General features: G+C 41.1%; 2 protein-coding genes across 5 annotated transcripts in view; one reads left to right on the top strand and one right to left on the bottom strand.

Annotated features, from left to right (window-relative positions):
* The window catches only part of myo6b (myosin VIb), a 94,209-nt gene extending 91,241 nt beyond the window's left edge, over positions 1 to 2,968 (top strand). For all 4 annotated transcript variants that reach the window (XM_029675043.2, XM_029675040.2, XM_065025628.1 and 1 more), the window contains 2 exons: positions 1,225 to 1,443; positions 1,666 to 2,968. In XM_029675043.2, coding sequence (XP_029530903.1) covers positions 1,225 to 1,443; positions 1,666 to 1,865 — 419 coding nt within the window. In that variant the 3' untranslated portion in view covers positions 1,866 to 2,968. The remainder of the gene's footprint in view (positions 1 to 1,224; positions 1,444 to 1,665) is intronic.
* Positions 2,969 to 3,290: 322 nt separating this feature from the next.
* impg1b (interphotoreceptor matrix proteoglycan 1b) overlaps positions 3,291 to 23,823 on the bottom strand; it is a 36,135-nt gene continuing 15,602 nt past the window's right edge. Inside the window, exons 8-16 of the mRNA XM_029675036.2 lie at positions 19,669 to 19,742; positions 19,201 to 19,409; positions 18,394 to 19,122; positions 17,709 to 18,268; positions 8,328 to 8,547; positions 7,708 to 7,918; positions 7,123 to 7,308; positions 5,369 to 5,452; positions 3,291 to 4,013 (exon numbers count right to left, since the gene is read on the bottom strand). Coding sequence (XP_029530896.2) covers positions 5,413 to 5,452; positions 7,123 to 7,308; positions 7,708 to 7,918; positions 8,328 to 8,547; positions 17,709 to 18,268; positions 18,394 to 19,122; positions 19,201 to 19,409; positions 19,669 to 19,742 — 2,229 coding nt within the window. The 3' untranslated portion in view covers positions 3,291 to 4,013; positions 5,369 to 5,412. The remainder of the gene's footprint in view (positions 4,014 to 5,368; positions 5,453 to 7,122; positions 7,309 to 7,707; positions 7,919 to 8,327; positions 8,548 to 17,708; positions 18,269 to 18,393; positions 19,123 to 19,200; positions 19,410 to 19,668; positions 19,743 to 23,823) is intronic.

The raw sequence follows: 23,823 nt of genomic DNA, 5'->3' as shown, positions 1-23,823 counted from the left end.
TACATCGTTTTCATGCCCATCAACCGATTCAGCGACCATTCGTGCTCTACGGATGGGGGCATTGTCATCCTATGTGGGTATATCCATGATAGCCAAAATAATGGCCTGCCCATCATTTTTATACATGACCCTAAGCATGATGGGATGTTAATTGCTTAATTTACTCAGGAACCACACCTGTGTGGAAGCACCTTCTTTCAATATACTTTGCATTCCTCATTTACTCAAGTCTTTACATTATTTTGGCAGTTACTTGTACGTCCACGCAGAGTACCTCATTTGCTAGCACGGTACTCATTTGCCCACTCGTCAATGTACTTTCCCAGAGGGAAAAAGTCTCACAATTGCATTCATGTCGGATTAACACGGAGGGCAAAAACCCAAGAAGAAGCAGCAATGCTTCAGTGAGCCCTCGGTAGGTTACATGAGGTAAAAACAGTGGGGTTTGTCTTCACAGCTTCACCGTCTCTTTTCCTGATAATGATGGAGGATTAATGTCCACTTTATAAATTGCCTTCCTGTTATTCTTGACATTCAATTAGTGTTCTTAAAAGCCTTGCCCCAAAACCTAGTTCCCATCTGCGTCAAAAGTATTTGTTCCAATTAGACTCAGCTGCCACAACGCATCATCGGGTTTAGCTGTGTGCTACCATGACCGCTTGCTCTATCCAGTCAAGCATGATGTATTCAACTCAGACAACAGGGGAGGTTGGAAATCATGTTTCAAGAAAGTATTATTTAGTTACATGAAAGCTACCCAGAACAGATGTTGCTTTCACTGCATTTTCATTTCTTGATGTGAAAGCTTCTGAAAGCAATGTTGAACCCATTTTATATGCCTTTTGTTTGGCTGCAGTTCTCTCTTCTCTCGCTAATGGAAGCATGTCTTGGCAAGTCTGCCATGTAAGAGGGGAGAAAGCAGCTTACCTGGCTTTTCAACCATAGCATTGTTTGTGTATTTTATGCCATCTTTGATGTCCCATATTTTCAGAGTTTCGTGTTTTTGCTTCCTTCCACCACCCTATGATTTAATCATTCAACTCAGTCATGTTCTAGCATTTAGCAAATGAATTGCTTCAAACACTGCTGTGTAAATACAGTATTGTTCCTCTTACAAAAAATAATAATAAAAGAATTCCACATTTATTTGCCTCGGTAATCACACAATGTCATAATAAAGCAGTATTGTGGCAGTAACAAGAACATCAAACCCGCCACACACAGCCCAACAGAACCCGGCTCCAGCCGTGGCCGCCCAGCAGCAGGAGATAGCCATGAACCGCCAGCAGCGCTACTTCCGCATCCCCTTCATCCATCCCGGTGACCAGTACAGGGACCCCCAGAACAAGAAGAAGGGCTGGTGGTACGCCCACTTTGACGGGCCCTGGATCGCAAGGCAGATGGAGCTACACCCAGACAAGCAGCCCATCCTACTGGTGGCAGGTGGGTCCCTCGGGATAGATCAGCTTCATATGTTCTTTATATGTACATTGATGTGTTTGTAATATGAAACTCTGCTCTATGTCATAGTGCATGTTGTGAATGTGGTTATCCCATCCTAAAAAAATAATCTCTTCAGTCATGTTATCCTTTCCTGTGTGTGTATTAAATCCTGTTTTTGACTGTCTGTGTCCCTCCTCTCTCACTCCCCCCACACATCCTTAGGAAAAGATGACATGGAGATGTGTGAGCTAAGCCTGGAGGAGACGGGCCTGACCACGAAGAGGGGGGCTGAGATCCTCCCTCGGCAATTTGAGGATGTCTGGGAACGCTGCAACGGGATCATGTACCTTCGAAACGCCATCGAAAGCAGACAGGCCAGGCCCACATACGCCACAGCTATGCTGCAGAACCTCCTCCAGTGAACCAGAGGAGCACCCATGTCCATGGGCTCAAAAAGAATGCAGTAAATAAAAGCAGAAGCATTCCCTATTATAGCAGTCTGAGGCTAACGGTTATCTCACTGAGGTCATTTAAACATTTAACTTAGATATGTTGGTTTTGTTTCTTTGTTGGGAATATACATACCAATTTACATCTCGTCCTCAAGCAATGACCTACGATTGAATGAAATGTTTACTACGAGGCCTCAACTATTTTATTGGTATTGATAAGTTTCAAATATTTGGCTTTATGACTGGAGAGCTCTAGGAATAATTGATTTTGTCGACACATTTTCAGGATAATGCAGCTGCAATGTTCCTCTGTCTGTAGGGCTGGTATTTCCATAATGCTGGGGGCAGGTTGTATCCTTGATGTTAAATTTGTTGCTGTTAATTTTTTTTAAGAAAGCTTATTTTACATTTTGTATTTTCATGACAATGAAAACACACCAGCTCACATCTTTTAAAAACAACATCGCAGGACTTTTGCAATGATAGATGATTCATAGGAAGGCAGATGACATATTTCTCAAAAATATCTTGTTTACGACATGTCGAAGACTGTATTTTGAATGTCATCGTTAACCATACAGGAGGTTAATTAGAGCACAAACCTCTTTGGGACATAGTGAAAATATACACTTTCCGAATATGGCATAGTGAAAGAAATCAGTCACCATTTGTATTCCATAGTGACAGATTGTATTTTCATCGAATAACTCCTTTTTAAAAGAAATTGTAAACGTCTTTTCATAGAGGGAACTCCCAAGTGCTTTCTGTTCACCACTAATATAAAACACTAAAAACCGAATTGTCCAACTATTTTAATAACATTGAAGGTTTAATGTTGCTAGGTGTGATTTGTATTGGTCTTTCAATCTAGATTGCTTGACTTTTGCCTATCCTTGACGTTCTGACATGAGTAAATCATCTCATTGTGAACCCCCAATTAGAATTTGATAATGAGTGATCTAATTGTTGGTATTATTTTCTGTATATTAAAATGGTTTTGCAATTTCAGATTCAACTTCAATTGTATGCTTAGTATTGCACTGCAATATAGGAAATAAATGCATTCAACCTTTTATCATTGTGTAGACTAGTTAATAGCAAGACTTGCCCATTAAGTCAGGTCTTCTGTTAGTACCTCACTAAACGGCTTAGACTAGCTAATTGATTACAGTATCTAACAAGATGACTGATTAAGAATGAATGATGGAAAAAATGGTGGTCCTCATGTTGTATTACTGATCCAAATGAAGCCATGAAGGGCAGTAAAAATACAAACTTGACTTTGAATGGATCTTCTAATAAATCATGAGAATCCAGAATCAGATGATGGAAAAACAATTGAAATGCATTGTGAGTGTTAGCAATTCAATGAAATAACCAATTGATCCCCCAAAAAACTGTAGGAAAATACTTTATTTTTTACTATCAAATGTAAGAGTGTAAAAAAAATATTTACACATCCTCCAAGTGTGTTTTCATCCTGTACTCAAAACACAAGTAATTGGTGGAAATGTAGTATAGGACTGACTTTCTTCACACAGATGTATTGCTACATTTTTTCACCTACACAACACTAGGCTATAATCATATTCAAGAGTATTGTTTCAAAACAAGACTGGAGTCAAAGTTCACATTCATTTTCTTTTTGGGACACTGAACACAAGTTAGAATAACATTGAAACAACCATCTCATCTATGGTCATGATACCACCATGTGTATCAATGTGTAAATATATTCCTCATTGTGAGGAAAGAAAACAACCTTTGTGAAGGATATACAGTATTGGAAAAACATTCCTAGCCTTCAATATATAACCTAGCCATTAATTTGTACAGTTTAACAACCCTCTAGTCCAGCATTTAATATCCACACAGCTGTCTGAAATTATGTGTCCTATCCTAGGTACATTTCACCATGTAATTCCAGTAATAGAGGAGTCCACTGCCATGACATGAATATACAGCTCAAGTTCAAAGCAACCAAGACTTATGTTGCTTTTAAAGTCTGTGTGTAGACTGGCAAGAGATGAGCCATCAAAGAACAATTACCTCAGAGCATTCGTTATCTGAAGCCCTTAACAGGCAACAAGTTCAGTATTCATTTGGTGGTCACCACAACTGAAAAGAGGACAAGTGAAAAAGGGTATACCAAATGTTATTCCATGTCACAAATTGCATATAACATTTGTAATCATATTGAAACGTGAAATAATATATCCAAAATAGTGGTAAATTACATAAATATACCCCAATTAAAATAGTTAAATGATGCATGCTTAACGGTATGTCATTATTAAACACCCACTTAAAATAAATTAATATGTGCTAAATGTCAAGGAGAAATTATCCCTTAATGACTAAAACAGCTGATTATAGCATGCCAGACTAAATTACATACACTAACGTTCAAAAGTTTGGGGTCACTTAGAAATGTCCTTGTTTTTAAAAGAAAAGCACATTTTTTCTCCATTAAAATAAAATAAAATTGATCAGAAACACAGTGTAGACATTGTTAATGTTGTAAATGACTATTGGAGCTGGAAACTGCTCATTTTTAATGGGATATCTACATAGGCGTACAGAGGCCCATTATCAGCAACCATCACACTCCTGTGTTCCAATGGCACATTGTGTTCGCTAATCCAAGTTTATCATTTTAAAAGGCTACTTGATCATTGGAAAACCCTTTTGCAATTATGTTAGCACAGTTGAAAACTGTTTTGCTGATTAAAGAAACAATACAACTGTCCTTCTTTAGACTAGTTGAGTATCTGGAGCATCAGCATTTGCGGTTTCGATTACAGGCTCAAAATGGCCAGAAACAAAGACTTTCTCCTCAACTTCGTCAGTCTCTTCTTGTTCTGAGGAATGAAGGCTACAATAGTCATTTACAACATTAACAATGTCTACACTGTGTTTCTGATCAATTTGATGTTATTTTAATGGAGGAAAAAAAAGAGCTTTTCTTTAAAAAACAAGGAAATTTCTAAGTGAGCCCAAACTTTTGAACGGCAGTGTATATTACAAACAATATACATTATGATTGTTTTTAGGTTATTGTTTTTAGGTTATTGTTTTTAGGTTATTGTTTTTAGGTTATTGTTTTTAGGTTATTTTGCAGACAATCATTTGGTGAATAATTTGTAGTAATATTGCAATTATCATTCACATCCATTTTAAAATAATTGCTACTCGTAAGTAATTATGCTCATGTTAGATGGAAAATGTCACAACCACTAATTTACTTGTACATTTTCTGAATCATACTTTTTGATTTGAAGAAATACAATGGAAAGCTCAAAAATATGATTTGGTTAAGAAATAAATCTGAATCAACCTTATCAATTCATGTCTTACCTTAATGATTTTAAATGCTTTTCCAAGGAAGTATTTAAAGTCATATATAAACATATTTGCACATGGTACAATATGACTCATTCAAACTGAGCCCAAGATCAGATTTTTGGCCTTACCTTGTTGTGTGGTATACGGTGATGTAAATCTACCATTTCAGAGACTAGCTTGTCGTGTCTGGTTGTGTCGCGCTGTCTGGGGATCTGTGTCAAAGCATAAGAAAAACACAGCTTTACACTGTTCATAGTTCAAAAGGAACTCACTAGAAGCGTTTTAAAAGGCTGAGCAAAAGGGTAAGCAGGCAAGCGTTTGGCACTAAATATAATTTCAAGGGGAGACATAATTGAGGGTGGGGGTTGGGTAATATTGTTCTGCAATGATAAATGAGTATTACACCGGACATCTACAAGTGCATGGCTCTATTACTACAGGTAATCTAGCCTTTAAGAGGTTTGGGCAGGTAAATGAAAGGTTGCTGGTTCGAACCCCCAACAACTGCCCCCCATTGCGCCAATGACATGGACGTCAATTAAGGCAGCCCCCCGCACCTCTCTGATTCAGAGGGGTTGGGTTAAATGCAGAAGACACATTTAGGTTGAATGCATTCAATTGTGCCACTGACTAGGTATCCCTTCCTTTGCCTTCCCAGCATGGTTCGGCATAGAGTATTTTCTTGAAACTGCACCACATCTACCGTAGTAGTCTAAAATGTCTGACCTCAAATCAACCAGGGCTTGGATGTTTTTGGGTACACTGACCATGACCACAAATGATCTCAAGTAAAAATCCCTGCAATACAATAGATATATAATCTGGCCAATAAGTGCAGGGGAATTGAAATGCGAGCACATGATTTAGATATTTTACAAATTGATATATAGACAGACATTTAATCTCTAGATGGTATCATTGAGGGTTCAACCAATTTCATGGACACACTATCATGAGGATATTTTTTGCATGGGTTTAGTGTATGAAAGTATATCTCACTGTACAATGAAGCAGTAAAGTGTTCCTTCAGAGTTTGTTGAAGGAACTAACCACCCCAAATGTTTGTTGAAGTCATAAGAGAGTGGAAAGAAAAGGAGGGCAAAAGAGCAGATCATGCAAAATACGAGGAAAGAGAGCTCCTTTGAAAAAAGAGATTTAATGAAGGAAAGTACTCAGTGCTTTATCTTCAAAAAATAAAACGTATCACATAACAAAACACTCGGAGAGCACGCACCGCGTCTCAACCTATTGGTCTTCCTCAGGCAATGCGTTGCGTGCTCACTGAGTGTTTTCTTAAGCCTTTATGTAATCCGTTCTGAATATTTTAAAGATATACCACAGAACATTTTTGTTGTGAGTACTTCACTTCCTTAAAGCTTTACTTTAAATCTCAAAGATTTAAGCTCTTCTTTTTTCTTATTTTGTCAACCCTATTCTTACTATAGAAAGGATACTAAGTTGTTTCCTGGGGCTCGTAATGATAATTTGTCATAAAGCAGAGTCAGTAGATATTAGGTGATTAAGGTTTGAATTAGTAGTATTTGTTTATTTAGAACATGGGGCCAATTGAGCTATATAGATTAGCTCAATACTTAGATGTATATTTTCAATTGAGCGAAAAGCTTCTTGCTCTGTTTGGGAAGAACCAGCACCACTACTCCATGTTGATGGGGTACTTATGCTGGATACTTGAGTCAAGACACCATTGTCATTTTCAAAAAAAGGATTCACTCTCAATGTGTTCTCAAAGGCATAGGGAGCAAGAGTGTGCCTATAATATGAAGGAGAAAGGGCTGTAATAACAAAGCTGTAAAACAACAACTGGTAGAGCTATCGGAGCAAAACTCCCTAAAACAAATAAAGGTTCAAAAGGCCTGCTTACACCAAAGTCACGGTCTTTGGGGTCCCGATACATTTCTTGTTTATGAATACCAAGATGCCTATGATGACACAAACCAAGGTAAGGCTTCCCACCAGGAAGGCTATGGAAATGGTTGGGTCTACAGGCAGCAACACGAGCTCATTGCAGCGCACTCCGTGATAGTGCCAGTATTTCCCGACAGGACATCTAAATGTTAAAGAGAAAACAGGATTAGAGTCAACCCTATCAGCTGTTGGTCTTCTACTATGGTGACAATGCATCAAAAAGCCTTTCTGATTGAACAATGCCTCTAGGCACTTTTTTTTTTTTTACTGCTAGACAACATCAAGAAGAGCTGTTGTCAGTGTTTCAATTTGTAAATGGTGAGTACCACAGGAGGTTGGTGGCATCTTAATTGGGGAGGACAGGTTCATGGTAATGGCTGGAGCGGTATGAGTGGAGTGGTATCAAACACATCAAACATGGTTTGATGCCACTCCATTCGCTCCAGTCCAGCCATTATTATGAGCCGTCCTCCCCTCGGCAGCATCCACTGGTTAGGACCATAGCCATCTCTGTTTGCGTGATCCTTTAGCTCGGTGGTACCTGCAGGTGGCTCCATGGCCCTGGATGATGTCACAAAGGCCCCCGTTGAAGCAGTAGTGTGGCTCCAGGTTACAAATACTCTGGCAGGGCAGGCCATCCGTAGTGCTGTACCCAGGGTCACACAAACACTCAGCCTCCTGGGTCCAACGGTTTACCACACATTGGGAAAACTCATTGCAGGCCAAGAACTTGCAGGGAGTTGCTTGGTCAGCTGAAATGAGTAAGACGATAAATCATTTGCATTAATTAAATGCTGTCCGCCTGTCTCTCCCTGTTTTGTTCCTTCATTGTCCTCACATGCAAAGGTCAAACTAGAGGACACATTGATTGATATGTATAAAGGCGTCTGCTTTAAATAAGGTGCAGGTGATTCGGTTTCAGCCAGAGAAGTGCTTGTGAGGCTTTCTTGGAGAATAATTTTTGACATGATTCGCAGAGGACAAAGCTGTGGCATGCATTCTTTTGACCTTTCTAGATTGAGCGTTCTAGAAGTACAGTATAATTAAGACATGGGACCTCTGGTACGCCATAACTTAGATAGGAGCTGATTCTGTCTATGATATCCCCCATCACATAGGAGAGAGGACTTTCTGAGGCCAATATAGAGAGAGATATCTTACCAGGTTCTATGTCCAGGTAGCGACTGTCAATCTCAATGTCTAGTCGTTTAGACGCAGTGTTGCAAAAGTCTTCGAGCACACAGTGCACGGCCTGTGTCACGTTATGTGGCACATCTTTGTCTAATTTCATCTTGCTGTTCACCACAACACTACCATTCCTGAAGTTGAGGATTTCCAATTGCTTAAATCCTGTCAAATTAGATTGCAGATATGGGAGAATCTGGAAAAGAGGGGAAATAACAAATGTAGTATGTATAGAGCACACATTTAATGCTTCGTCAATTTTCTTTTAGTCACATTTGTCTTTCCACTCTCATGGTAATTTGACTACTATTTCTGTTGACATTCAAAATTATCTGATTTGATTCGCTTTTAGTTTCAATAAACTGATGGCAAACATACCATTTCGATCCGAAATTATTATGATATTTTGGGACACGGTATGACAATTTGACATACAGTATTTTACATGAAGGTCATCACCAATGCCATCTCCACAAAGGACTAGTGAATTAAATCTGGCTCCTGGGAGCATAAAAGTTCAATTTAATGTTTTATTAAAAAGTTCCACTTTTGTCTCTCATTTGACCTTTTCATTTCAAACAAAACTGCACATCTGTTTCCTCCCAGGACCAAGATTTGGAGAACATTATCTGGAACACGTCAAAAGCTGTAGAGGACCACACAGTCTGCCAGTTCTACATCTATACAGGTTGTAACTGAGCAGTTGTATTCAGGTCAGGGTTTTTTTTAACTGATAAAATGCATGTATACATAATCTCATTCATCACAATAATTAAATCCTGCAAATTACAAGGAAATTATCAACATTACCAAATGTAGCACAAAACCCAGAATTAGTTAGCAACTATTATGTAAGGTGTTATGGACAGTCAAGCAGTGTTCGTTCCACGTTAAAAGAGAAAAAAGGTTCAAATATAAGAAACAGAGAATGTATAAGAAACAGAGCTCTGTATTTTAGCCAAATCTATGGAATCTCCATTTATCATGTCCATTTCTAAAACGTGATTGGCAATTTTTTTAAATGTCCCTGACTGCCAGGGAGAATAAGACTGAGCATTGCTATTATAGCTGCGAACTCAGTCTTCAAGAGTAAGGCACCTGCGTTTAGACAAGTAACTGCAGGGAAAACCAATTACTTTGAGGAGAGACCACGGTGCCTTAACTCAACTGTTCCATGCCTGTATACAAAGAGATACGAGGCATTAGGGAGTTCTAACTGATCTGGTTACTCCACTTATCACTGGCAGGCAGAGGCCAGGTCACCATGGGCCTGATACAACCTAATTTACCACACAAACAGAGCACCATGCTCCATACTATAGTAAGGCCTCCAGCAAATGGACTGCTAGACAGGTGCACTTCTCAGACACTGTACATCCATTTGTCTTAACATTTCAAATCAACAAGTTAGCCATCCTCGCTGTGCTTTCGTCTTAACATCCTGCTTTGCTCAAGCTAGGTCCGTACAGCAATAACCTTGTTTGTTTGAGAAATTAACTGAAAACTGTAGAGTACAATATGTCACTAAAATAATGTTTTTCTAAATATCAAATTATGTACACAAACCTACAGAATATAATCGCATGCAGTCTATGACAAACCCGCCCTTACTTGTTCAAATGTTACACTTGTATCTACTGGTTCTTCTTTGATGTCCTGGTGAACCATTTTATTAATTCAGACAATTGAGACAAGGATTGTGTATGAGTGCCATTCAGAGGGTGAATGGGTAAGGCATATTTTTTTTGTCCCTTTCAACGGGGTATGGTAGTAGGTGCCAGGCGCACTGGTTTGTGTGAAGAACTGCAAATCTGCTGGGGTTTTGACGTCAAACAGTTTCCCGTGTGTATCCAGAACGGTCCAGCACCCAAAGGGCATCCAGCCAACTTGACACAACTGTGGGAAGCATTGGAGTCAACATGGGCCATCATCCCTGTGGAACGCTTTAAACACCTTGTTGAGTCCATGCCCAAACGAATTGAGGCTGTTCTTGAGGGCAATATCAGGAAGGTGCTCCTATTGTTTGGTACACTCAGTGTACATCCCAAGTTCAAGGCTGCTGACGTTACATAACACGAAGTTAAGGCACTTCTGCAGAATACAAGTATATTTCCCAGTGTCAAACTAAATACAAAACAGCAACAGATATTACTTCCACTGGTGTATATCGATGAGTGCAAGTTGGAAGAATCCAAAGAATCAATTGCAATTGGTATGAATTCACATCTCTAAAAGAGAGCAGAGTTTGTCTTTCATGGGTTTAAGTGATTATAGTTTGTACTAGGCATGGCTGTCAAACATAGCAATGGTAGAGCTGACTAGGCAGACGTATACAGTGTGACGACGTACCAATTCATTACAACCTACTTGTATTGGGAGAAAAGCTCACTCCCTAAGCACTTGTTCGCTCTTGTGCACTTGAACCAATTGAGTTACCCATGCCATTAGCTGTAACCCTGCCTAGATCCTCAAAATATGTACCTAAAATCTCATGCATGCATGTTCGTGCACACTAAAAACACACACAATTGACTGATCTTGAACTAAGCGGATTGAGACCACTAAAAAAGAGAACTCATGTAGAACATGTGTTGTGCTTGTGCTAACCAGCATTACCTAAAGCCTCTTACTCAGTCAGAAACCCCCTTAGGCAAACATTGCCTATAGTACTGGGACCCCTCATTCAGACCACCCAGGGCTGTCCACATACAGTTAGCTATAAGGGAGATTAATAAAGCTCACTCCCATCATGGAACAAAAGATGGAGAATTTCCTGCAAGATAAATAATTATTCCCAGCAAAATTCTAAGCTGTCAACAATAGTTGGATGTACCTAAAAATAAAAATAAATCCAGCAAATATTTGGTTCGGACACTGTTTTTAAACTTTTTAAAGCTGAAATCCACAGCGATGAAACTGCCACGTCCGTTTGGGATATTACAACAAAGACGTTACTGTAAACAACGAACACAGTTTTTTCCCTCGGTCATCACTGCACATCACTGCATGCGAGATAGAAGTGTTTAAAAAAAATTTACCACGATGCTGGATGCTAATTTCCTCAAAACAAAAACAATAACAAATGGACCTGCGACGGCCAGTGGCACAAGGTCCTTTGCTGTTGTTCTGGGATTGATCTGCACTTTTCGCACCAAAGTACGTTCATCTCTAGGAGACAGAACGCATCTCCTTCCTGAGCGGTATGACAGCTGCGTTGTCCCATGGTGTTTATACTTGCGTACTATTGGTTTGTACAGATGAATGTGGTACCTTCAGGCGTTTGGCAATTGCTTCCAAGGGTGAACCAGACTTGTGGAAGTCTCCAATTTTTCTCTGAGGGCTTGGCTGATTTCTTTTGATTGTCCCATGATGTCAGCTTGTCAAGCAAAGAGGCACTGAGTTTGAAGGTAGGCCTTGAAAAACATCCACAGGTACACCTCCAATGGACTCAAATGATGTCAGTTAGCCTATCAGAAGCTTCTAAAGTCATGACATAATTTTCTGGAATTTTCCAAGCTGTTCAAAGGCACAGTCAACTTAGTGTATGTAAACTTCTGACCCACTGGAATTGTGATACAGTGAAATAAGTGAAATAATGTGTCTCTAAACAATTGTTGGAAAAATTAAAGTAGATGTCCTAACCGACTTGCCAAAACTATAGTTTGTTAACAAGAAATATGTGGAGTGTTGAAAAATGAGTTTTAATGACTCCAACCTAAGTGTATGTAAACTTCCGACTTCAACTGTATGTACAGAAAATATAGAAAATAGATAGGTCATGCTCTCTCTGAGGCTTGGAAGATGTAGTTCCAATATGGAAATACTGATATTGAAGCTAACGTTCTCTGTCTTCCAGTCCCCGATTATTGGCTCCAGGATTTGGTGAGTGTCTGTGCTCAGAGAAATGGTTCTAAGTAAAATCAAATGTAGCCAGATTTTATATGGACAGGACTTCTGATGAACTGTGAGAACTTCCACCAATGCATTAAGATATAGCACCAGTGAGGATAAAGCTAACCGTGTGCGTCCCAGTCTAAACAGTTTGGACATATATTATGACAGCGTTTTGGTGTTTGGCAGGCTTTTTGGGGGCTGTTTGAGCACACCCTATCTTTTCTTGAGACATGCCGAAGTTTGGTAGCTGAAGTCTACACCCATTCATCGTGATTGGTCAACAGTAGACAATCTTCAATTAAGTGTTTGTTGTCATTCAACGAGAGACGATAAGTTTTGGTTCCGGTCCGGTCCAGGTTCCGGTCCAGGAAAAAGATGGCAGAATTGGATGCTGAGTTTGAATCAAGCAGCGGGTCAAGCAAAATTGGTGAAGACGTATGTTCTCAATGGACAACAGTAGTTGCAAAAACTGGAACAAAAAGGAAATTGTTACACATATCCTCTACTCTAAAATGGGAGTGGAGGATATGTGTATGATTCATAATGAATCGCTTCTTGTTGGGATGTGTTTGTCGAGTAAAGATGGATATGTGGGAAACCCATTTCAGGTGTCGAAAATGCTGAAGTATGCGCTGGGAAAAGTGGAGTCTGTCAGAGTGACCAGTCTTATTTTGATGAAGAAAACTTCCTGGTGTGGTTGGTGCCCGGCGTCTGACCCGCTGGGTGAATGGAGAAAAATAATCAAGTCTGTCAGTCCTGTTGTTTTTTGATAAAGAGCAAATACCTACGCATGTGAAGCATGGTTTCGTCGTATACGCTGTAAGAGCTTTCATTCCCAAACCATTGTAGTGTAAGAATTGTGAAAGATTTGGCCACGTTCCTAGTGTGTGCAGACAGACAGAGTATATTGAAGAACGGTGTGTAAAAGCAATTGTGGTGGGGATCATGATTCCGAGTTCCTGGAGTGCCCTGTAGGAGATGAAGGAGATTGAGGTGGAAAAAGTTAGAGCGGTCAATTGAATCTCCTTTTCAATTGAACCTTTATTTAACTATGCAAGTAAGTTAAGAGCAAATTCTTATTTTACAGTGACGGCCTACACCGGCCAAACCCTCCCATAGCGACGCTGGGCCAATTGTGTGCCGCCCTATGGGACTACCGATCACGGAAGGTTGTGATACAGCCCAGGATCGAACCAGGGTCTGTAGTAACGCCTCGCGCACTCAGGAGGCCATCTATGTGGAGGCGATTAAAATAATTGAAAAAACAAGTGATGCTAGTGAAGATATGGTAGTGGATGCATCACAGCCTGTATTAAATGTTTGCTGCCAGTCAAAAGATATCCTGTGTGATAAAAAGGTGGATTTTGTGGCATTCATTGCCACAGTTATAAACTGTACGGCACAAGTCTCAAAGAGGTCTAAGAAACTGGACATTATTGTGGCAGAAAAGTTGTTGGGACTTAAGGATTTTACATCTGAAGACTTGTAAGGGGTACTGTCGCTGGAAGACCCGCCCTCCCAGGTTCCCCTTGAACCTGTGTCGGGATCAGATCTGGTTCAGAAATGTTGTTTTATTTAGTTTATTTATTTATTTTTTGGTAGTTTGGAAGTTTTTGGGGAGATTTTTGTTACATTTTTTGGGAATCCTGTTTCCGTCCCGCACAGTATGTAGAAGATATATACCATAGAGGAAGAGTTTTCATGCAATTTGTTTCACTTGAGAAGTACTGCACCAAACATCTTAGTTAGATGTTAAACTGTGCAACTAACTTCAACATTAATTACAGATTTCTTGATTTTTAAATTTTTTATAGTTCAGGCTATTTTGAGGAACTGTTATGGCTATGTTGTTGTACGGCTTCTCATGAGGGACAAACAGCAATTTGTATTTTTAAGGGAGTATGCAAGGCATAGACGTTCGCTTCGCCTAGCCGAGTTCTGCTAGGAGCAAACCGAACCTAGTATGCAGACTAGAGGTCGACCGATTACAGACATGGACTATTTAATTAGGGCAGATTTAAAGTTTTCATAACAATCGGTAATCAGACTTTTAGGACACCAATTATGGCCGATTACATTGCAATCCATGAGGAAACTGCGTGGCAGGCTGACCACCTGTTACGCAAGTGCAGCGTCAAAAGGACCTTGTGGCTGCAATGAGCCAAGTTAAGTTGCTGGCTACATTAAACTTATCTTATAAAAAAACCATCAATCTTCACATAACCACTAGTTAACTACACATGGTTGATGATATTACTATGTTAACTAGCTTGTCCTGCGTTGCATACAATCAATGCAGTGCCTGTTAATTTATCATCGAATCACAGCCTAATTCAACTTCGCAAAACGGGTGATGATTTAACAAAAGCGCATTCGCTGCACAAATGTACCTAACCATAAGCATCAATGCCTTTCTTAAATCAATACACAGAAGTATATTTTTTAAAACCTGCATATTTAGTTAAAATAAATGCATGTTAGCAGGCAATATTAACTAGGGAAATTGTGTCACTTCTCTTGCATTCAGTGCAAGCAGAGTCAGGGTGTATGCAACAGTTTGGGCCGTCTGGATCATTGCGAACTGTGTTTCTTCCTAACAAAGACCGTAATTAGTTTGCCAGAATTTTACATAATTATGACATAACATTGAAGGTTGTGCAATGTAACAGCACGTAGGGTTGCCACCCGTTCGACAAAATACGGAGTGGATTCATATTTCCCTGAAAGAATAAACGTCTTGTTTTCTAAATGATAGTTTCCGGATTTGACCATATTATTGACCAAAGGCTCGTATTTCTGTGTGTTTATTATAATTAAGTCTATGATTTGATATTTGATAGAGCAGTTTGACTGAGCGATGGTAGGCAGCAGCAGGCTCGTAAGCATTCATTCAAACAGCACTTTACTGCGTTTGCAAGCAGCTCTTAGTAATGCTTGAGGCACAGCGCTGATTATGACTTGAAGCCTATCAACTCCCGAGATTAGGCTGGCAATACTATAGTGCCTATAAGAACATCCAATAGTCAAAGGTATATGAAATAGAAATGCTATAGAGAGAAATAGTCGAAGCTTCACAATTCCTATAATAACTACAACCTAAAACTTCTTAACTGGGAATATTGAAGAACTGGGAATATTGAACCACCATCTTTCATATGTTCTCATGTTCTGAGCGAGAAACTTAAACGTTAGCTTTTTTACATGGCACATATTGCACTTTTACTTTCTTCTCCAACACTGTGTTTTTGCATCATTTAAACCAAATTGAACATGTTTCATTATTTATTTGAGACTAATTAGATTTTATTTATGTATTATATTGAGGTAAAATAAAAGGGTTAATTCAGTATTTTACTAGGTAAGTCAGTTAAGAACAAATTCTTATTTTCAATGACAGCCTTGCAACCTTTCGGTTACTAGTCCAATGCTCTAACCACTAGGCTATGCTGCCGCCACATTGCTATATGGCAGGGTAGCCTAGTGGTTAGAGCGTTGGACTAGTAACCGGAAGGTTGCAAGTTCAAATCCCCGAGCTGATAAGGTACAAATCTGTCGTTCTGCCCCTGAACAGGCATTTAACCCACTGTTGCTAGGCCCTCATTGAAAATAAGGATTTGTTCTTAACTGACTTGCCTGGTTAACTAAACGTTAAAAAAATAATAGTAATACTTGTCATGATAACAAATATACACTGCTCAAAAAAATAAAGGGGACACTTAAACAACACAATGTAACTCCAAGTCAATCACACTTCTGTGAAATTAAACTGTCCACTTAGGAAGCAACACTGATTGACAATAAATTTCACATGCTGTTGTGTAAATGGAATAGACAACAGGTGGAAATTATAGGCAATTTGCAAGACACCCCCAATAAAGGAGTGGTGACCACAGACCACTTCTCAGTTCCTATGTTTCCTGGCTGATGTTTTGGTCACTTTTGAATGCTGGCGGTGCTTTCACTCTAGTGGTAGCATGAGACAGAGTCTACAACCCACACACGTGGCTCAGGTAGTGCAGCTCATCCAGGATGGCACATCAATGCGAGCTATGGCAAGAAGGTTTGCTGTGTCTGTCAGCGTAGTGTCCAGAGCATGGAGACGCTACCAAGAGACAGGCCAGTACATCAGGAGACATGGATGAGGCCGTAGGAGGGCAACAACCCAGCAGCAGGACCGCTACCTCCGCCTTTCTGCAAGGAGGAGCAGGAGGAGCACTGCCAGATCCCTGCAAAATGACCTCCAGCAGGCCACAAATGTACATGTGTCTGCTCTAATGGTCAGAAACAGACTCCATGAGGGTGGTATGAGGGCCCGACGTCCACAGGTGGGGGTTGTGCTTACAGCCCAACACCGTGCAGGACATTTGGCATTTGCTAGAGAACACCAAGATTAGCAAATTCGCCACTGGCGCCCTGTGCTCTTCACAGATGAAAGCAGGTTCACACTGAGCACATGTGACCGACGTGACAGTCTGGAGACGCCGTGGAGAACGTTCTGCTGCCTGCAACATCCTCCAGCATGACCGGTTTAGCGGTGGGTCAGTCATGGTGTGGGGTGGCATTTCTTTGGGGGGCCGCACAGCCCCCCATGTGCTCGACAGAGGTAGCCTGACTGCCATTAGGTACCGAGATGAGATCCTCAGACCCCTTGTGAGACCATATGCTGGTGGGGTTGGCCCTGGGTTCCTCCTAATGCAAGACAATGCTAGACCTCATGTGGCTGGAGTGTGTCAGCAGTTCCTGCAAGAGGAAGGCATTGATGCTATGGACTGGCCCGCCCGTTCCCCAGACCTGAATCCAATTGAGCACATCTGGGACATCATGTCTCGCTCCATCCACCAACGCCACGTTGCACCACAGACTGTGCAGGAGAATGCCCAGGTGTTGTAGGGAGGTCATACAGGCACGTGGAGGCCACACACACGACTGAGCCTCATTTTGACTTGTTTTAAGGACATTACATCAAAGTTGGATCAGCCTGTAGTGTGGTTTTCCACTTTAATTTTGAGTGTGACTCCAAATCCAGACCTCCATGGGTTGATAAATTAATTTAATTTTTGTGTGATTTTGTTGTCAGCACATTCAACTATGTAAAGAAAAAAGTATTTAATAAGAATATTTCATTCATTCAGATCTAGGATGTGTTATTTTAGTGTTCCCTTTATTTTTTTGAGCAGTGTATATAAAAATCGGCTATTTTTGGTATCGGCATTGAAAAATGATAATCGGTTGACCTCTAATGCAGACGCCTTAAGGCTTACATCACTTGTCTATGTTACAAAATAGCCTCTTGTCACTTGGGGCTACTCAAATCTTTAGTTCTTACTGAGGTGTCACTTCAAACCACATCCAATCATTACTTACTGCACAATTAGATTATCAAACAGTTTGGAGCTAAAAATACAGGTATGACAACAAGGCATGCAGAAACATAATATCGAGCACAAAATTGTATCTACCTACCAGCTCAAGAAAAGTATTCTCCAATGACCTGTACTCAGGAGAGCTCTTGTTGGACAGGTCCTCGGAAAACATCATGTTAGTGACTCGCAAACTAAAGAAAACCACCATCTCTTTGTCCTTTTCAGTAGTGGCCATTAAAGGGGTGCTCATGTGTCTGAGTCCAGGGGCTGCAGTGGACTCAAATGGACCTTCCAATCCACTGCCAAACTCATCCAGCGTATTGGCTGCTTCTGTACCGTCCGTTTCTACCTTTTCTATGTCTTCTTGCATGTCAGAGTCATCAGTAGACATATCCACGTCCGTCTTAAGTGGTTCCTGTTCTCGGGTGGTGTCCCCTCCTTCTGAAGGTCCATGGGCTATAGGGGGAAAAGATGCAGAGGGAATTTCCTCAGGCTCTGCTTGGATGATGTCATCCTCCGATGAAGGCATGGTTTGTGATTTTGTAGCAGTGGTGAATGTTCCGATGGATGCAGGTTCTACGTCTAGAGATGCTGTAGTGGTGATAATTAGATTTTCTCTGTCCAGTTGCTCCTCTAAAGCCGCCTCAGTAGTTGTGGGTCCTTTTAAAGAAAATCAAAAAATATCAGAAAATGACATTCAAATCCATTTCAATCAAAAAGATTGAAATTAAAATCAAAAAATGCTCCCATAAATGTTGTCACTCGCGTTATAAGAGGAATGTTACCTTCATCTTCCTCAGGTTCAACAGTTGGGAGGGTTTCCTCATCTACAACATCTTTCTCAGGAGGAAAGGGAGTAATCCATTTTGTGGTAGGCTGTTTCATAACAGACGTTCTTGTAACTGGTGGCCAAACCCAAAGGTAGTCTTCTGTCGCAGCCACAGTTTCCTCTACATCAAGTGTCTCCTCAGTGGCAGGCTGTTCCGTAATGGCCGCCATTGTTGCTACTGGTGGCCAAACCCAAAGGTAGTCTTCTTCTGTCGCATCCACAGTCTCGTCTATATCAAGTGTCTCCTCTGTGGCATCCTCTGCAGGCTTCATGTTAATTGTCTCCTCAGTGGCATCCACAGTTTCCTCTACCTCAATCTTCTCCCCTGTAACATCCACTGGAGGCTCCTCTATGCCAAGTGTCTCATCTGTAGCCTCTTCATCAACTGTCTCATCTCTAGCATCCACTACAGTCTCCTCTACTGCTTCTACTGAGGGAGGACCCTCACTAATATCCGCGGGGGGTGTATCTGGGGCTGAGGCAGTGGTAGCCTCAGCAGGAAGAACAATAACTGAGTTACTGAAAGGGACAATTACGTATTCCTCAGGCATGTCTGTAAAAGCCTCAAGATAGTCCTCTCCGACAGCAACAGTTGGGAAAAAACCTTCAGTGTTCACGACACCCTCCTCTGGCAAGGTTACCAAGGTTGTCGCTTCCAACTCCTCTCTTAGAGAAACAGTGGGATCTGAAGGGGGAAAATGAAAAGTTAGCATTCTCCTCAATGATTATATCCCAATTGACCTGAGCTTTAAATGAAGCTTACCAGGTTCAAAACTGAGTGTATGTATTTCCACAGGCAGGGACGTCTCCACGCTTAAGGCCTTGGAAACCATATCTTTCAGTTTGTGTCCATTTGTGTAAACAACTGTCCTTGTTCTTGTGCCTGGTTCTATAGTGGAAACAGATTCTTCTTCACGGTCTTCTCCATTCGTCTCAAACACCACAGCATAGCGGACTGACACATCATCAGATCTGTCAACAAAGCAGAGCTTATATTGGAGAAATAGTATGACTTTCTCACAGTATTTCCTATCTTAGTATTTTAGCAAATATAGCAAAGACCAAAGTTTGAAATAACTCTGGCTAATATATCACTGCTTTGTTTTTCCTTTGCTAATGACATATACAGTACACTCTCTGAGCAGTGATGCTATGACTAATGGAGCCTGTTCAATTAAATGAAAGATTTGGCTCACTTCCTAGTACTTTCACATTTCCCTGAACAACCTACCGAAATTCAACCAACCGAAATCCCAAAACACGAAGATTTTTGAAACCAGGAAGTTTGTCAAAAACGTGAACCATCTGTGGAAAAGAGAGACATCTGATGGTTATGTTTAGCATTCTCACTGGGGCAGTAATCACTCTAAACAAAATAACATCACGCAATTGGAAACGATGTAGCCAACACAGAGAAAAAGCAAACACAAATCAGTGGCCTGCAGTATAATGTACACTGAGTGTACAAAACATTAAGAACACCTTCCTAATATTGAGTTGCACCCCCCCTTTTTTTGCTCTCAGAACAGCCTCAATTTGTAGGGGCATGGTCGACAAGGTGTCAAAAGCGTTCCACAAGGATGCTGGCCCATGTTGTCTCCAATGCTTCCCACAGTTGTGTCAAGTAGGCTGGATGTCCTTTGGGTGGACCATTCTTCACAAACAAGGGAAATTGTTGAGTGTGAAAAACTCAGCAGCATTGCAGATCTTGACGCACTCAAACTGTTGTGCCTGGCACCTACTAACATACCCCCTACAAATGCAATTAAATATTTTCACTTGCCCATTCATTCTCTGAATGGCACACATACACAATCCTTGTCTCAATTGTCTCAAGGTTTAAAAATCCTTCTTTAACCTGTCTCCTCCCCTTCATCTACACTGATTGAAGTTGATTTAACAAGTGACATCAATAAGGGATCATAGCTTTAACCTGGATTCACCTGGTCAGTCTATGTCATGGAAAGAGCAGGTGTTCCTAATGTTTTGTGCACTCAGTATAGATTTGTCACTGTAGAATCCTCTATGCGCTGTCAGGCTTTTGTGAATTTCTTCTTTATCCGGAAGGGGTGCATTTTCTCTAGGAATCATTCATGAGGTTTACACACTTTATCTTTCTGGGGTTACAAATCTAATGCAGTCTTTTGATGTTGCCCAATACATTGCTGGCTTTACCCTTTGTCTACCTTTTATCCTAAGCTCCTTTAAAGCACAAGCTCATTTGGGATGTCACTGCACATTTCCACTGAGAATTTACCTCAGCGTTTTACCCTAAAGGCTCAGACTTTTCTATTTCCATCAAACCCGGCCTGGACCCGTGTCTCACTGGGCCATGGCTCCGACGGATCTGCTCTGACTTGGAGCCAAACACTGGCAAGTCTAGATGGAAAATCACCATTAGTATTGCTACACTAGCAAAAGGCAGTCATTCAACCTGGACTCAAGGGTAGACGTAACATAGTAAACGGAAATCCATGACACTCCAATTAGTATAGGTTATGTTTCGTATGGCATGTATTCATTTGTGGATATCCATTATCCATTTTGTATGATATGTTAGCTAGGTAGCTAATTCTAACATTAGCTAGCCTAGGTGGTTAACGTTACCTGGTTAACGTTGGTTAAATGCTAAAGTTGTCCATAATGAGATTTAAACACGCAACCTTTGGGTTGCTAGACGTTCGCAGTTACAGTTGAAGTCGGAAGTTTACATACACTTAGGTTGGAGTCATTAAAACTCATTTTTCAACCACTCCACAAATTTCTTGTTAACAAGCTGTAGGTTTGGCAAGTCAGTTAGGACATCTACTTTGTGCATGACACAAGTAATTTTTCCAACTATTGTTTACAGACAGATTATTTCACTTATTACTCACTGTATCACAATTCCAGTGGGTCAGAAGTTTACATACACTAAGTTGACTGCACCTTTAAAAAGCTTGGAAAATTCCAGAAAACTATGTCATGGCTTTAGAAGCTTCTGATAGGCTAACTGACATCATTTGAGTCAATTGGAGGTGTACCTGTGGATGTTTTTCAAGGACTACCTTCCAACTCTTTGTCTCTTTGCTTGACATCATGGGACAATCTAAAGAAATCAGCCAAAATAAATTGTAGACCTCCACAAGTCTGGTCCATGCTTGGGAGCAATTTCCAAACGCCTGAAGGTACCACGTTCATCTGTACAAACAATAGTATGCAAGTATAAACACCATGGGACAACGCAGCCGTCATACCACTCAGGGAGGAGACGAGTTCTGTCTCCTAGAGATGAACGTACTTTGGTGTGAAAAGTGCAGATCAATCCCAGAACAGAGCAAAGGACCTTGTGAAGATGCTGGAGGAAATTATATCTATATCCACAGGAAAACGATCAACACAACCTGAAAGGCCACTCTGCAAGGAAGAAGCCACAGCTCCAAAACCGCCAGGAAGAAAACAGACTATGGTTTGGAACTGCACATGAGGAAAAAGATCGTACCTTTTGGAGAAATGTCCTCTGGTCTGATGAAACAAAATAGTACTGTTTGGCCATAATGACCATCGTTATGTTTGGAGGAAAAAGGGGGAGGCTTGCAAGCTGAAGAACACCATCCCAAACGTGAAGCACGGGGGTGTCAGCATCATGTTGTGGGGGTGCTTTGCTGCAGGAGGGACTGGTGCACTTCACAAAATAGATGGCATCATAAAGTAGGGAAGATTATGTGGATATATTGAAGCAACATCTCACGACATCAGTCAGGATGTTAAAACTTGGTCGCAAACGGGTCTTCCAATTGGACAAAGACCCCAAGCATACTTCCAAAGTTCTGGCAAAAATGGCTTAAGGACAACAAAGTCAAGGTATTGGAGTAGCCATCACAAAGCCCTGACCTCAATCCTATAGAAGATTTGTGGGCAGAACTGAAAAAGCGTGTGCGAGCAAGGAGGCCTTCAAACCTGACTCAGTTACACCAGCTCTGTCAGGAGGAATGGGCCAAAATTCACCCAATTTATTGTGGGAAGCTTGCGGAAGGCTACCTGAAATGTTTGACCGAAGTTAAACAATTTAAAGGCGATGCTGCCAAATACTAACTGAGTGTATGTAAACCTCTGACCCACTGGGAATGTGATGAAATAAATAAAAGCTGAAATAAATCATTATCTCTACAGTTATTCTGACATTTCACATTCTTAAATAAAGTGGTGATCCTGACTGAGCTAAGAAAGGGACTTTTTACTAGCTTAAATGTCAGGAATTGTGAAAAACTGAGTTTAAATGTAATTGGCTAAGGTGTATGTAGACTTCTGACTTCAATTGTATATATTTTGTTTTATTTATTTAACTAGGCAAGTCAGTTAAAAACTTTTAAGGCTAGGGGGCAGTATTTTGACGTCCGGATGAAAAGCATGCCCAAAGTAAACTGCCTATTACTCAGGCCCAGAAGCTAGGATGTGCATATAACTGGTAGATTTGGATAGAAAAGTTTCTAAAACTGATATAATAATGTCTGTGAGTATAGCAGAACTGATATGGCAGGCGAATCCCCGATGGGAAACCCGATTTATTAGGACCCAAATTGCAGTTACATTTTACATTTACATTTAAGTCATTTAGCAGACGCTCTTATCCAGAGCGACTTACAAATTGGTGCATTCACCTTATGACATCCAGTGGAACAGTGGTGCATCTAAATCTTTTAAGGGGGGTGAGAGGGATTACTTCATCCTATCCTAGGTATTCCTTAAAGAGGTGGGGTTTCAGGTGTCTCCGGAAGGTGGTGATTGACTCCGCTGTCCTGGCGTCGTGAGGGAGTTTGTTCCACCATTGGGGGGCCAGAGCAGCGAACAGTTTTGACTGGGCTGAGCGGGAACCGTACTTCCTCAGTGGTAGGGAGGCGAGCAGGCCAGAGGTGGATGAACGCAGTGCCCTTGTTTGGGTGTAGGGCCTGATCAGAGCCTGGAGGTACTGAGGTGCCGTTCCCCTCACAGCTCCGTAGGCAAGCACCATGGTCTTGTAGCGGATGCGAGCTTCAACTGGAAGCCAGTGGAGAGAGCGGAGGAGCGGGGTGACGTGAGAGAACTTGGGAAGGTTGAACACCAGACGGGCTGCGGCGTTCTGGATGAGTTGTAGGGGTTTAATGGCACAGGCAGGGAGCCCAGCCAACAGCGAGTTGCAGTAATCCAGACGGGAGATGACAAGTGCCTGGATTAGGACCTGCGCCGCTTCCTGTGTGAGGCAGGGTCGTACTCTGCGGATGTTGTAGAGCATGAACCTACAGGAACGGGCCACCGCCTTGATGTTATTTGAGAACGACAGGGTGTTGTCCAGGATCACGCCAAGGTTCTTAGCGCTCTGGGAGGAGGACACAATGGAGTTGTCAACCGTGATGGCGAGATCATGGAA

This window comes from Oncorhynchus nerka, linkage group LG12 (assembly GCF_034236695.1).
Source record: "Oncorhynchus nerka isolate Pitt River linkage group LG12, Oner_Uvic_2.0, whole genome shotgun sequence".
NCBI classification, from domain to species: Eukaryota; Metazoa; Chordata; class Actinopteri; order Salmoniformes; family Salmonidae; genus Oncorhynchus; species Oncorhynchus nerka.
The sequence above is the reverse complement of the archived record's forward strand: the minus strand, read 5'-3'. Positions and strand labels throughout refer to the sequence as shown.